General features: G+C 44.5%; 1 protein-coding gene across 8 annotated transcripts in view; it reads right to left on the reverse strand.

Annotated features, from left to right (window-relative positions):
- Positions 1-14740, reverse strand: part of FAM168A (family with sequence similarity 168 member A) — a 132398-nt gene that overhangs the window by 50095 nt on the left and 67563 nt on the right. For all 8 annotated transcript variants that reach the window (XM_086883667.1, XM_086883669.1, XM_086883671.1 and 5 more), the window contains one exon: positions 14193-14280. In XM_086883667.1, the coding sequence (XP_086739793.1) occupies positions 14193-14280 (88 nt within the window). The remainder of the gene's footprint in view (positions 1-14192; positions 14281-14740) is intronic.

The raw sequence follows: 14740 nt of genomic DNA on the forward strand, positions 1-14740 counted from the left end.
AATGCATGGAAATATCTGGACACCTCCCTGTGGAGGCTCTTGATTTATACCAGGAGCGAGAGCAAACTGAAAGATTCCTCTAAAAAATAGAGAATAATAAAATAAAAGACTCTAACACTGCCAAATCCTATGGAACCTGCACTGCTTGCCAACAACATTAGAAGTCCCGCCATCCATCAAATCTCCCTGTTCCAGAGAATGCCAAGTCCTCCCGCTTGGCGAAGGTGGATAGAGAAATGCAGGGTGACATTCCCTGCCTTTTGAAGGTGACTGGCTTTGCATTTACTTTGGAAGGTTGCTCTGAAGGAATATGTCAGAAGCTTTAACATCCACACTTCCTAAATATTCAGGAGTCGAGCTCTTCCAATAGGTAACGTTTGCTCCCGTTGCTCCTTGTGCATTTGTTCACAGTCAAAGCCATTCCAGACCTGCAGACTGACAGGAATTCCTGGTCCTTGCAGTACCTCACTTTGTTCCTTAAACACTTCTAAAAGCAACGATTTTGGGATAAACTTCCCAGGAGAGGTTTCTCCAGGGCCAGAAGAGGGCCAGATGGGTTGGAGCTGCTGCCAGATGGACCGGCCGAGAAGCACCTGGACCACCTTGAGCGGTCAATTAGTCAAGGGAGCCTCAGGGATGATTTAACCATTGCTTAATGTGAGAGCTGGAAGGCAAACAAGGGGATGGATCAATGGCAGTTGAGTCGGTGCCCGGCAGGATTTGATCCCGAGCTTAACGCAAACGCCTCCGGAATTTCCCTTTCCTTGCACACCAGTTCTTCCCGCTCCTTTACACCAGGCTGTGATCCTGAAGGCTTTTCTTCACAGGAATACAGGCTCCTTTCCTCAAACAAGAACATACACACAGATTTACACTACTTTGTATCTTCCTGGTGCAAGAAGAAAATTTCCCTCTGGAAAAACAAAAGTGAAAATGTTGTCCCTCATTCTGAGCTTCTTCAGGAAGCCCTGGGAGAACTGACCCCAAATTCAGTTAAAACCAAGGATGGGAAACATCTTGAGCTGGAAATTTGATGTAGTGTAATTTTGTTAAAATATCAAAACAGGCTGAGGAAACCAAGCCTGCTCTTTGAGGTGTGTCATCACAGAGAGAAAATCTCCTGGGCGTGTAAAAATTTCACACAGGTATTTTTTGTTCCTATGTCTGTGTTTACTCCTAAAGGCATTGGGGCAGGATCTGCATTTGGGAGAAGTTACAAAATCCTGGAATGGTTTGAATTGGAAGGGGCCTTCTACTAGGTCAGGTTGTTTTAAGCTGTGTCCAACATGGCCCCAGGGATGGGCAGCCACACTTTCTGTGGGCAACTTCCATAGGAAAATCTGAAAAATTCCCCCTTCCTTCCAAAAATCACATTATCTCCTGAATTTTCTGCTATGCGCAAGTGGAAGGATATTCCATTTTGCCATGCCTGCAGATTTCCCAGTGCACTTCTCCATAGCTGCTGGTCCCAAAGTTGGAGAAAGAACAGATCATGGTGGATTTTTAACCAACATTGTCTCATAAAATTAATTCACTGGTCACAGACATGCAAATAAAAACCAAATAATAATGCCCTTAATAACATGATCAGCCCTGAATTAGGCAGGCAGATGGATGAGATGATTGCTGGAGATCCCTTCCAACAGTAATGGTCTATTCTTTCCTGTTCTATTCTATTCCTTGCAATCCTAAATAATGTGAAAAGAACAAAAATCCAAGGAACAAAATCCACTCCATCCCAAAAACATAATCAGTGTTATCAATACCTTACATATATTATATCAGTTATAACCTTTATTACCAATGAACAGCCATTAGAATAAAATAGTGATTGGGGAAAGCTAAAGGGCCTCTTAACCACATGTGGAAAGGGCAAAGGAATTATTCTGGGAACAGCACATGGCCAGAATTCAGTGGAAACACAGCCACACACCTTGCAATCAACATCAACATAAAATCAGGGTAATTATGCCATGTCCTCTACAAGTAGCAATAAAAAAAAAAAAAATATGGGATTTATAGATTATTATTTCGATTAAGTGCTCCAGTCTCAGCATCAGGATTTATCTTCCTTGCATCTCACAGGATGCTGAGCAACATCCTGATAAAAATCTTACCACCACTGTTAGTGCTGCAAAAATCCACCTTATTTCACACTCTCCCTTGTATCTGCAGAGTAAAATTGAGCCATCAACCTTCCCAGGAAATCCTGCTGCCAAAATAACCTTACAATCCTAGAGATGAGATGAGGGCTGTGTTATGCAGAAATCATGTTTTATTTGGTTTCTGCATGGAAAATGCAAACTCAGACACACCAGAGAGCAAAAGGACTCTGATGAGCATTGAGATTCTGTAAGCAAGAGGCATTAAAAACTCTTCTGATTGCTCTTATCAGCTGTAAAAAGATTCAGAGCCACCTGAACAGCAAAAGGATTTCATTATCCCAGAGAGAGAAAGATTTCACACCATTTAAAAAGAGATTTTTACCATCAATGATAAGCTCCTGAGCCTCTCTAGAGGTTTAAAATTATAGATAGAAATATTTATCTGTACAAGAGGCTGTGGCTGTCCCATCCCTAAAGTGTCCAAGGCCAGGTTGGATGGGGCTTGGAGCAACCTGGGATAGTGGAAGGTTGAGTGGAGCTCAGAGTTCAGCTGGTATTAACAATACAACAATTTGTCTAAGAAACTCTCACAGTTATTAGATGTGGAAAAAAATCCCCAGTTCAGTAAAAACCCTCACTCAGGGTGTGATGGATACAAATAAAAAGCCTATATAGTCTCAGCCATCTTCCAGAAAGACTTGGGGGAAAAAATGAAAGCCCATGGACAAAGGAGGATCACCAAGTAGTTTTATTTCCCTTTTTACTTGAGATGATTTGTAATATTTTATTAATTTGTAATATATTAATTGTAAGCCAGTAAATGTTCAGCTGATTGAGCAGATGTTACTCCAGTAAAACTTCTTGGTAAATTGACAGATGGGAAAGTTAATTTCTGTGTGGTTTTTTTTTCCCAAAACAGCCCAGCAACTAAAAAAAATACCACTTTACGTGTCCTGTTCAAGCTCCTCTATAGTTTTTCATTTTCCCTTGTAGATCTTTTTTCCCAGTGGCCTGTGCAGAATATGAAATTTTCAGACAGAATTTAATGCAAAAAACCAGAGTCATATGCAAAGAACACAATAAAAAATAGGGTCATAGGCAAAGAACACAAGAGCTCGAGCCCTACAGGAAATGTAAATGTTAAAAATCACACAAGACAAGATAATAATAATAATAAAAAAGAAGTGCCCACAATACAACAAAAGCAAAGCCACTGCACCAAGCATCCCTCAAGGCTGATGGAGGGATGGGTTGACCTCAGAGGCCTCTGCCTTTCCTGACTTCCAGACTTCTGTGAGGCTCATTAAAGGCTCCAAGCACAAAGCATCAAACACTTCAAGGAAAAGTTGGTCTCCATGGGAATAGAGGACAAACTAAAAATAACCATAAGCCAGCATTTTAACAGTTTTGCAGGAGATTGTCATGGCAATGAAGAGAGTTGTAACTTGTTGTCATGATAACCAAAGTTTTAAATTAATGGGAAAGCATTCCACTTCCACTTCATCTTTATTCATAATGGATCCAGCATCTTCCATGGGAGAATTCCATGTTGGTGCCCTCAAGAAACCAGACAGCTTGGGAGAAGCAATGGAGGGATAAAGGACTGTGAGGATTAAAATAAAAATTTAAAACTCCACAGCCAAAGTGAAGCACCAAGATGAGGGAAAAAAAACCCAGGGATGAAAATCCTTCGACAGATGAAGGACATTGGGTAGGAATTGTTCCCTGTGAGGTGTGGTTGCCCCTGGATCCCTGGGAGTGTCCAAGGCCAGGCTGGATGGGGCTTGGAGCAGCCTGGGACAATGGAAGGTGTCCCTGCCATGGCAGGGGGTGGCACTGGATGGGCTTTAAGGTCCTTTCCAACCCAAACCGTTCTGGGATTTTGGGACTCAAGTCCCATCTTGAGAATCCCTTCTCAAACCAGAGCTCACAGCACATTAAATATCACAGAATGTCCAGCTTCTCAAGACACCCAAAGTAGGGGAAAATAATCTGGATTTCCAGTCCAGAGGATGCTCCAGGGGCTGGAGTCCCTCTGCTCTGGAGCCAGGCTGGGAGAGCTGGGGGTGCTGGGTGTAAGTGACCAACCTGCTGCTCGTGCATTCAATGAGACCCTCAATTATATTAATGGGCTCAGAGCAAACCATGCCATGTTTGATGACAACATAATTGTTATTTTTGTGGAAAATTGCTTTGCTCACCCTGAAATTACTGTGATAGTCCATTATACTACTGTTTCCTTAACTGTTTTAAGGGGAGAGAAAAATTATTCTGGCAACAGAGTGCTTGCACAGAACACACTTCTCTTCACCTTCAATGCAACACAGAATAGTCTTCACTTCAACATAGTTCCTAATTTGAAATACAAAGAGCTAGATGTAAACAGAAGTTCAGATGCCTAAACACACTCATCTTTCTGAATGAAACTCTTCATTGGTCAGCTGTAAAAATCAAGGTCTTCCCCTACGTGATTTCATTTACAGTCACCATGTGCTTTGCATCTCCTGGGAATGCCACGGAATCAAACTCTTCTCCCCAGAGATGGATGCTCTTTGCTGCCAAACATGAGGTCTCTAATGATGAGGCACAGAAATGTCATTTTAAAGTGTAAATCAATGGCAATAAATCAAGCATAAAGTGGACATTTCCTTTGGTTACTCACTAAAGTGAGTTTTGTAACTGAGCTCTGAAGTTTCACCTGTTACTCCTTCAGGGTTTCTTCCTTGTGCTTCTCCTCCCAAACCCTCCCCTTTACTGCTCTCCATCCTCTGAGAGCTCATCTTTCCAGCCCAGCTTCTTTATTCTACTTGTTCCTGAAAATGATTTCGTTGAAGAAGTGAAACTCCTCAGAGTTGCTCCCAGGAATGGCTGCTGAGCTGGCAGGTCTCTGGAAGAAGGGGCTGGGGAGCAGCTTTGGAGAGGAGCACGGCCAGCACCGGGGTGGTGGTCACACACCTGGGAATACTGAAATCCTGCCTTTCTTTCCTCAGGTCACTGCTAAGACAGGACCTCAGAACAGGTAACACCAGGCTCTGCTGGAGCACTTCCAGAGGAGGCCCCGGAGCTGCTCCAGGGCTGGAGCCCCTCTGCTCTGGAGCCAGGCTGGGAGAGCTGGGGGTGCTCACCTGGAGAGGAGAAGGCTCCAGGGAGAGCTCAGAGCCCCTTGCAGGGCCTGAAGGGGCTCCAGGAGAGCTGGAGAGGGACTGGGGACAAGGCCTGGAGGGACAGGACACAGGGAATGGCTTCCCACTGCCAGAGGGCAGAGTTAGAATGGGATATTTGGAAGGAATTGTTCCCTGTGAGGTTCTGGCACTGCCCCTGGATCCCTGGAAGTGCCCAAGACCAGGCTGGACAGGGCCTGGAGCAACCTGGGATAGTGGGAGGTGTCCCTGCCTATGGCAGAGGGTGGAACCTTTAAGGCTCCTTCCAACCCAAACCATCCTGGAATTCCATGATCCTCCCTATGTACCACCCGCTCATCACCAAGAGCCCAAGCCTTGCAGCCTGCCACAAAAGCTGATTTTTCCCCAGATGAAGGATGACAGCTCGTTCTGGGAATTCAAAGGGATTTACCAGCCGTGAGGAGGCTGTTGACAAATACATTCCTGTAAAAAGACCCGGAGATGGCGATTCCTGCAAGGAAACGAGCATTTCCCACCATCAGCAGAAATCCAGGGGTCGGGCCGGGGGAAGGAGCGGTGGGGGCGAGGGGAGGACAAGGGAAAAAAGGCTGCAACACTAAAGAGTCTTTCAGGACTCATTTATTCGAGCAGTGCCAAGGCAGCTCACTGCTGCAATATTTTCTTCCTGCACTCAGAGCCAGGGCTTTGGGATCTAATAAATCATCGCTGGCCGCAGAGACATTAAAATTCTAGCCCAGTACTGCATCAGATGAAACAAGGCCGAGTGCCAGCAAGCGCAGGGAGAGAGAAGGGCAGCCACACACACTTTAAAATAAGTATATGAATGCATTTGCATAGAAGCAACACCTGATTTTGGCTTCACACCAGGCTAAGTCTAATGAAACAGAACAGCAGAACAGATCTGTGAGTGGATCGTCTTTAAGGTCCCTCCCAACCCAAACCATTCTGGGATTCTGTGATTAATAAACTCAACTGCTCCACTTCAGGAAAGCTGATCCCCATTAAATTAGAAATAAGATATTAGGTAGAAAGCACAGTAGGAAAATAGAGCCAGTAATTAACAGATCTGGTACAAAGCAGAGAATTCTTTCTGAAGCTTATAAAAATCTTTTCCAAGCTTTGGCCAGCTCACGTTTCTGTCTGTGCAAATCTCTGGGCTGTATCACATTGACTGCGCCCGGTGTGAGAAATAATTGTGCACCAGGAGGGAAGAAAAACTCAATATTTAATCTAAAAACATTTTTGCAGAAGTCAAGCCACTAAATTTCAATTTATTACCTTCAACCTGAAAAAACATAACAAGGATCTGACCACTTATTCGCTGTGCAAGATGAAAAAAAAAAGGTGTGGGGGGAAGGAAAGGCAGCAAATATTAAGGGTTTTCAACGGATCATGAGGCAGCCTTGGAGCTTATTTGCAATCATTTAATTGAAGCACCCGGGGATTTAAGAGGTATTGAATGTGTGGGGTGCAAACATGCACGGAGGAAAACAAGCCAGCATATGAATTTGAACTGCAAGTGGCAGAAAAATATGCAGGAAAAGGCCTTTATTTTAGGATGGGTGAGATTTTAACTCTGGATGAGAGAGCCCCTGAAATGTGGGGTGCCAGGGCCAGGAGATGTTTCCATCCTGGTTTATGAACCCCAAACTGCAACTTGCAGAATGACAAGGTCACACTCCAGCTCCACGGAGCCTGTGGCAGAGGTTCCCAAATTCCCCATCCCTGGAGGGATTTAAAAGCCATGTGGATGTGGCACCCAGGGACAAGGGACAGTGGTGGCTTTGGCAGTGCTGGGGAACATCTGGACTTGGATCACGTTAAAGCTCTTTTCCAACTTCCAATGATTCTGTGATGCTGAAATGGCCAATGTGATTCTGACTTCCTACACAGAGGCTCCTTGTTCAGGAGCAGAGTAAGAAGAATTTAGGAAAAGATATGGAAGCAAAGGGAACATGCAGATAAAGAAGTTTTAAATGGAAAATAATTCTTCATGGCTAAAACAAAGAAAAAGGAGATGGCTCAGAAACACACTAGAAATTAACAAGTCACCCAAACCCAGTTTCATTCTCTGATACACATGCACTAAGAAATAAGACAACAAAAAACCACTTCAGTTATCAGTTTTAATACTGAATGTGTACTTAATGCCAAAAGCACTGGTTAGAATTTGTCTATATGCAATTTAAGACAGAAATTTGGGAGGGCTCATGCTGAAAAATAAAGCTGTTCTTTTCCCCAGGTGGGTGAAGAACTTCACAAGATGTGCCTGTACTCTATAAAAGCAACTGAGATACAAGAAATTTCTCTGGTCACTTTTTAGATTCTTTAAATGGAGCGCTTTTCTCTTCAAAACATGTTTCCAAGGCCATTTTTTTTTTCCCCACCTATGCTTTCTGCTCCTCTGCCTCACAACTTTTTCCCAGCCCTCTTCAAGCGTGGCCATTTAATCTTTTTTGTTTCTTTTTCACCACGAGGAAAACCAAAATCAATATTGCAGCCAAGAAATGAGGCAGAAATAAACCAGTTGCATGGACTCAGCCGAGCCTAGATGAGGAGAAGGCCCACAATGAGGTCCTTTGGGAAAACAGAACATAAGTTTGTTTGGTTTTAAGATCTTATTCTGTTTCTTCACAACACAGGAGGACTCAAAAGCCTGTAAAACCTTCTCCAAACAGTTAAAAAACAAGGGGTGAGGGATGTTTCCCACAGTTTCTATCAACTCCTTGGAAGGCTGGCATCATTTGGACCAATCTCCAAATGAGCTGAGTGGATATCATGAATTATTTTAGAACCACGGAGTTATTAAGGATAGAAAAGCCTCCAGGACCATCAAATCCAATTGTTCCCCAGCCAAGGCCACCATTGCCCCATGTCCCACGTGCCACATCCACATGGCTTTGGAATAATTCCAGGGATGATAATTCCACCATAGTCCTGAGCAACCTCTGCAACTCACAAAGATCCCTAATCTGACCCAAACCCCTCTGCTTCCTTCTCCCAAAAAACTACTCCTCCCTCCTTCCCTTAGCAGTTTCATGCTTTTTAGAACCTCAAGAAAGTCCTTGAGCTAATTCATTAGGAAGATGGTGATTTATCCATCGTTGATCTCAGTGCTGAGACCCAGCAGATTCCAACACTGAGGAATTCAGCAAGTTGTTTGGAAGTATTCCCATACGAAAATCACGCATTCAAACATAAAAACAATGAGAGCCTACACAAGTCACAGCTCATTCTTCTCCCAGTCAAGTAGGATTTTCCTGTCTGCTCTATACACACCAATTAATAAACATGAAGAAACGCCAGAGGAAAAATATTCACTGTATCCACTTCATACATTTTTAATCACCCTGAAATCAATTCAACACCCTGAACACGGTTTAGAATTCCTGTTTTACAGACCCGGTAAGCGATGGATCGCCTAATTAAATCCAGGAGTGGCATTTCCCAATCAATGGAAGGGACTGACATGCATGCACATCTTAGAGCAGAAGGAGAAGCAAGGAGAGAGCACCTCAGCCCTGCCATTTGCCTCGTGTTCCTCAGTGCTCCCCATGAAAATGCTGAGAAATGGCAAAAAGAAAGAGGAAAAAATATAAAGTTCATCCCCTTTCACAGAGCAGTTGTGAAAGAACTTGGTTTGTGTGGCCAAAGAGCTGATCTCCCATCAAAGTCCCAGCGTTTCCAGAGAATAATACATCCAAATTATAATTGTAAGTTAATAAGGAAGGCTGAAATCATGCCTAGAATTATCTTTGTCCCACAGAGAGTATGCAAAGGAGGATTAAAAGCCGACAGCAGAAATCCTATCGGAACATTCTGTCTCCTACAACATCGAAGGCCACCGACTTTCAACACCACAATAAATTAAAGGAACAGTCAGGAGTAAATGAGGTCACTCCTCACATGTGCAGTTGTGTCTGAGCTTCAACAATGAATACAAATGACAGGGATTAGGACAGGAATACACGTGAGAATCCTTTACCTCCTGTCCTGCCAACAAAACCAATGGCTGGAGGGCACGGATTCCCTCTGTTCATCATTATGTCCAAACAAATGTTCTGGTTTCAATGGTTCTGTTCAAGGTTTCACCTTGGTGAAGAAAAAATGACAAAACTTGGGAATTTTCAACTTGAGAGTGCTGCAGACAGCCCAATTCAGGGATATGTCTTGCTCTTCAGGAGCATGAAAGTCCTGTGCAGGAAAGCCTCTCTGCTCTGGAGCCAGACTGGGAAAGCTGGGGGCATCCAGCTTCTCCTGGAGAGAAGAAGACTCCAGGGAATGCTCAGAGCCTAAGGGGGCTCCAGGAGAGCTGGAGAGGGACTGGTGACAAGGCATGGAGGGACAGGACAACAGGGGATGGCTTCCCAGAGGGCAGGGCTGGATGGGATATTGGGAAGGAATTGTTCCCTGGGAGGGTGGGCAGGCCCTGGCACAGGGTGCCCAGAGCAGCTGTGGCTGCCCCTGGATCCCTGGCAGTGCCCAAGGCCAGGCTGGACAGGGCTGGGAGCAGCCTGGGACAGTGGGAGGTGTCCCTGCCCAGGGCTGGGCATTGGAATGAGACATTCTTCCAGGTCCCTTCCAGAAACCATGCCAGGATTCTGTGAGCATCTCTCTCGAGCAGGCGCTGCTGCAGCACGACCTGAGCACGCTGGAGTGACGTGACACAAACCCCTTGGAGACTTCCCACCCGGCTCCGCATCTTTGGGCTCTTGGATTTTATTACCATTTATTATTTAGGAATAACTCCCCCGAACACAGAGTCAGCCTAGCGGAGGTTCATGAATCACAGCATCTTATCAGCATATTAATCAGCTCCTGGTAGGGAGAGGGAAAACGGTGTGAGCTATCACAAACACTTTATCGTTTCACGCTTGAAGTCAAACAAGCTCCAGGAGAGACTGATTCTTCATCCCTGATTCCACACCAATGGGCTAATCTATTTACTGCAGCACTGCTGCCTCCCTGGAGTGGGATGGGAAGGGTAACATGCCAAAGGAAAACCAGGTGCTTCAGCAGCTCCCGTTTGGGGCAGGTCAAGTGAATTCTACCAAGAACAAAAAAGCAAATTGGAGGCCTTAAATACATTTTAAAATTAGCCTCAATTAAAACAACAGCTTACATGAAGATCCAACTTAATTACAGTCTGGTTTAATTAAATAGTAAACAACGCTGAAACACTGTCGCTGATGTTCCAAAATCCATGGAATTAGCGGAGTGGAAGCCGTCACCAGCTGGGCACGAGGAGCCAGGACTTGGAGCACAAACCTGGCACTGGGCAGATGTAGCTCTGTCTGCAGACGGAATATTCTCCCTGGGTCACCTTCCCTCAGCTCAGTGGCTGCTCACCCAGCAGCAGGAAACACTGCCAGCAGAAGTTATTCCTCTCCTTTTTCAGTTTCCAATGAAAAATGGGAAAGAGGGTGAAATTCGACAGATCTGGGTGTTCCAAGGACCCCAAAAATGAGACACAAGAGAAGCCACCAGTGCTTAATAAATCACTTTGTTCAAACACAGGCATTGTTTTCATAAACATCTCTCCTATGAGTTGAATAATGAGTCGATTTTATCTCACCAAGTAACTGTATTTTAAAACTTCCTTTTTTTAAACTTAAATTATTATTTCCCATAAAAATCCAGATAAGCCAGACCACACTTGAAAAATTAGTTAGGAAATAAGTGTCCTTCACACTTCCACTAAGGAAGATCAAAATGGAAAAATCACGAAACTGAATAAACGGATGGTTCATCAAGTACTTGAGTATGTGCCAAGGATTTCCCATTCTCCCTAACTCAAGGATTTCCTATTTTCCCTAACAGCCAATCTGGCAGAAAAAATTTGATTATTTATCTTGCAATGGACCTCTCTCCCTGCTCTGCCAGAAAACAACACAGAATGAGAAGAAAACCAGATTAAAACTCATTATTTCAGCCTAAAGCTATTTTATAAATAAAAATAATAAACAAAATATTAAGTAGTATAAAGCATTCACATTTAGCACAAAAAAAAACCCAAAAAACCACAAAAGGATAGATTTCAACCTGCCAGTATCCTGATTACTATCCCTGCTTTCTTTTTGCCTCTATCCCACCTGAGTTTTATCCCACAGCTCTTTTCATAGCTGCTCAGACCACCCTCAGGAGTTGCCTATCTTTTCTCTACAGAGGATAAAATCTAAATTTTCTCCTCCTCATTCACTATAGAACTTTGGGTCTTTCATTACATATCCAGACAAATTCAGATTTAAAAGGGTTTGTAATACTATTTACCCAGAAAACAAACAAACAAACAAACAAACAAACAAAAAACCAAAAAAAACACCCCACACAACCAAAAATCTCTTCTGTTAAATGCTCTTTGACTTCTATTTTGGGAATTCACTGTAAGAGTTCAGCCCACTGACTCCTTACCTTCCACCTGGGCAATGGAACAACCCAGCAGGAATATTTCTGCAGTGCTGCCCTCCATTTCTTTCTTTGTTTTACCACTGACATAACTGAAGACCTTGTTTTAATTTTTCCTGTCTGATCTGCCTCCAACTTTTTCCTCCAAGATTATCCTGCACATCCCACCACTGATTTCTGTGCATTTACCACAAATTCTGGAAGACAAATGCCTGAAGGATAGTTTGGGATGAAACCAGTTTCTGGGAGGCACCTCCTCCTGATCCCAGAATGGATCAGAGCTGGCACAAGTTGGCCAAGTCAAATTTACAGAGTTCAGAGCACAGTAGGAACTTCACAGTGATCAACCAGCAGGTTATTTTAGAATAACATGCCATTAATGTTAGCACTTGACTAATTCCAAATGGAGTCATGGAGAATTCATGTGTTCAAGCCCAGTTTGGATGGGGCCTGGAGCAACCTGGTCTATGGAAGGCGTCCCTGCCCATCACAGAGGGGGGAATCAGATGAGCTTTGAAGTCCCTTCCCACTTAAACCATTCTGAAATTCTATTAATTCCTTCATCTAAAGCAGAATTCTTCCTCTAAAATTCTTCAAGAAAGGTCAAGGTCCAAATTCTGACCAATCTGCACCTCAATATTTAAATTAAATTGTCATATGAAGTGCCAGAAAACAACTTCTAAGACACCCAGGATTGTATGAAGGCAGATACAGAAATGTACATTGAATGGATATTAAGGTGGAGCTTTAAGCATATGCCAAAATAAAAAACCAAAGTAAAGTGCGAGAGAAGTAGCCTCTTGTGGCTAGAAAGCCACAAAATTCCTGTTATTTCCAGAGCAGGAAAATAACTGTGCACTTATGAGCTCGTTCTATCACCCAAGCGCTGCTGGAGTCCACAGTCCTCTCACAATGGGGAGATTTTTGAAGAGACTTTTTCACAGAGATTGTTTTTTTTTTCAAGCCTTTCGTGCTTTGACTGTGAGACCAAAAGTTCCCCCAAGCTACAGTATCTCCAACAAAGCAGCTGCATAAATTGGAATGGGAAAAAGAAAGGATGAATAAAAATGGGGCAAAACGCCTTTGAGGAACTCTCTGCTCTGCAGAGTCTCAGACAGGGCTCCTCACAGCCCCACGGATCCAGCACCTGGAAGTGCTGCCAAACTCAACCAGAATATTCCATGCACAAAGCAGCTGAGAGTATTTGATGTTCATTTCCATTTGCTGGTGACCAATCTCCTCCACAAAAGCACATTCCCAAATAATTCCACACAATAGGTGAAAGTCAACACACCCAACTGGCAATGCAAATACAAAAGAGGAAAGCCCTAACACAACACGACACCCAGTAGCTGATTACATTTCCCAAAATGGTATAAAAAGGAGTTTTCCAGGGGTGATTTTGTCATCAGAGGGTTACAAGATCAGAGCAAGACACGGTGAACATAATCCACAGGGAAAACCAGATACACCTGAACCAGGATTTTCTTTTTCCGAAGCACGGTCTCTGTCTGAACTGAATTATTTCCACTTTAGTTCCTCACTAGTTACATAATTATGGTAAACATCTTTCAAGGGTGGCCTTTTATTGAGTTTTAAGGATAACATTTTTAGACAACTCAGTTCTAAAGAAGGTTTCAAACAGACATCAGACTTGCTCTTCCACATGAGATTAACCCAACCAAAGCACAACTTGGTTAAATAAAAATAAATCAGTCAATAATGTAGCTTAAGTCACCATCTATCATGGGAAGGGAAGGGAAGGGAAGGGAAGGGAAGGGAAGGGAAGGGAAGGGAAGGGAAGGGAAGGGAAGGGAAGGGAAGGGAAGGGAAGGGAAGGGAAGGGAAGGGAAGGGAAGGGAAGGGAAGGGAAGGGAAGGGAAGGGAAGGGAAGGGAAGGGAAGGGAAGGGAAGGGAAGGGAAGGGAAGGGAAGGGAAGGGAAGGGAAGGGAAGGGAAGGGAAGGGAAGGGAAGGGAAGGGAAGGGAAGGGAAGGGAAGGGAAGGGAAGGGAAGGGAAGGGAAGGGAAGGGAAGGGAAGGGAAGGGAAGGGAAGGGAAGGGAAGGGAAGGGAAGGGAAGGGAAGGGAAGGGAAGGGAAGGGAAGGGAAGGGAAGGGAAGGGAAGGGAAGGGAAGGGAAGGGAAGGGAAGGGAAGGGAAGGGAAGGGAAGGGAAGGGAAGGGAAGGGAAGGGAAGGGAAGGGAAGGGAAGGGAAGGGAAGGGAAGGGAAGGGAAGGGAAGGGAAGGGAAGGGAAGGGAAGGGATGGTTCTGACGGGAGCCTTCCTGCTGACTGTCCCAGCACCTGCCTGTATTTTTCTTTATCTAAAGAAAACCCCTTCGGATCCTTTTCCTTAGGATTTCCAGAGCATGCTCTTTGCTCCACCTCTTCTCACCACCCTCACTGCACTGGCTTTGCTGAAGGGTTTTTCCTGCGGGTCACGCTCCCATCCAGCTCCCCGATGGGAAATCTTTCTCCCTCATTAAGGGATTAACCACCACCCCACACAGACATTCAGGGAAAGCCACAAGCCCTGTTGTACCTGTATAGGCCATGTTCTTCGGGTTTCCGTAGGGAGCCCCAGGTTGGACGGGGCTGTAAACAGGATTCATGGTGGAAGACCGGGAACTCTGAGGACAAAAGAAAAGCAGAGTTGAGACGGTTGCCTTACATTGGCTCCCGAGCCGCTGTCTGTGCAGACTCCTGATAGCATCACCCTGTTAGAATTCCAGACACAGAAAGCTGTGAAGGAAGGGATTTACAACCAGACATTACAACCAGATAGCATATTTAATAATTCAAGTTTTGGATCTCTCCGTTAATTCCCACAACTTCTCCAGCGCTGCATATTCTGCCTACAAATGTACCCGGAGCAGATTCATCTTCCACATCCCTGCTCCAGGGGGGCTCAGGACTCATGACCCCACTTCCAGCTTGCTATGAACAAAGAGGAGGAGCCACAAAGTCAGGCAAGGAATTCTCCCCCTCGGAAGAGCGAGCAGTTCTTGGGTGATAAAACCAACCCTGCCCAAGACCTGACCTTTCCGAAAGCAGCAGATAAAAGACCACTTGCCGCTGGCGAGAGGGAGA

This window comes from Cyanistes caeruleus, chromosome 3 (assembly GCF_971803275.1).
Source record: "Cyanistes caeruleus chromosome 3, bCyaCae1.hap1.1, whole genome shotgun sequence".
In the NCBI taxonomy this organism is placed as follows: domain Eukaryota; kingdom Metazoa; phylum Chordata; class Aves; order Passeriformes; family Paridae; genus Cyanistes; species Cyanistes caeruleus.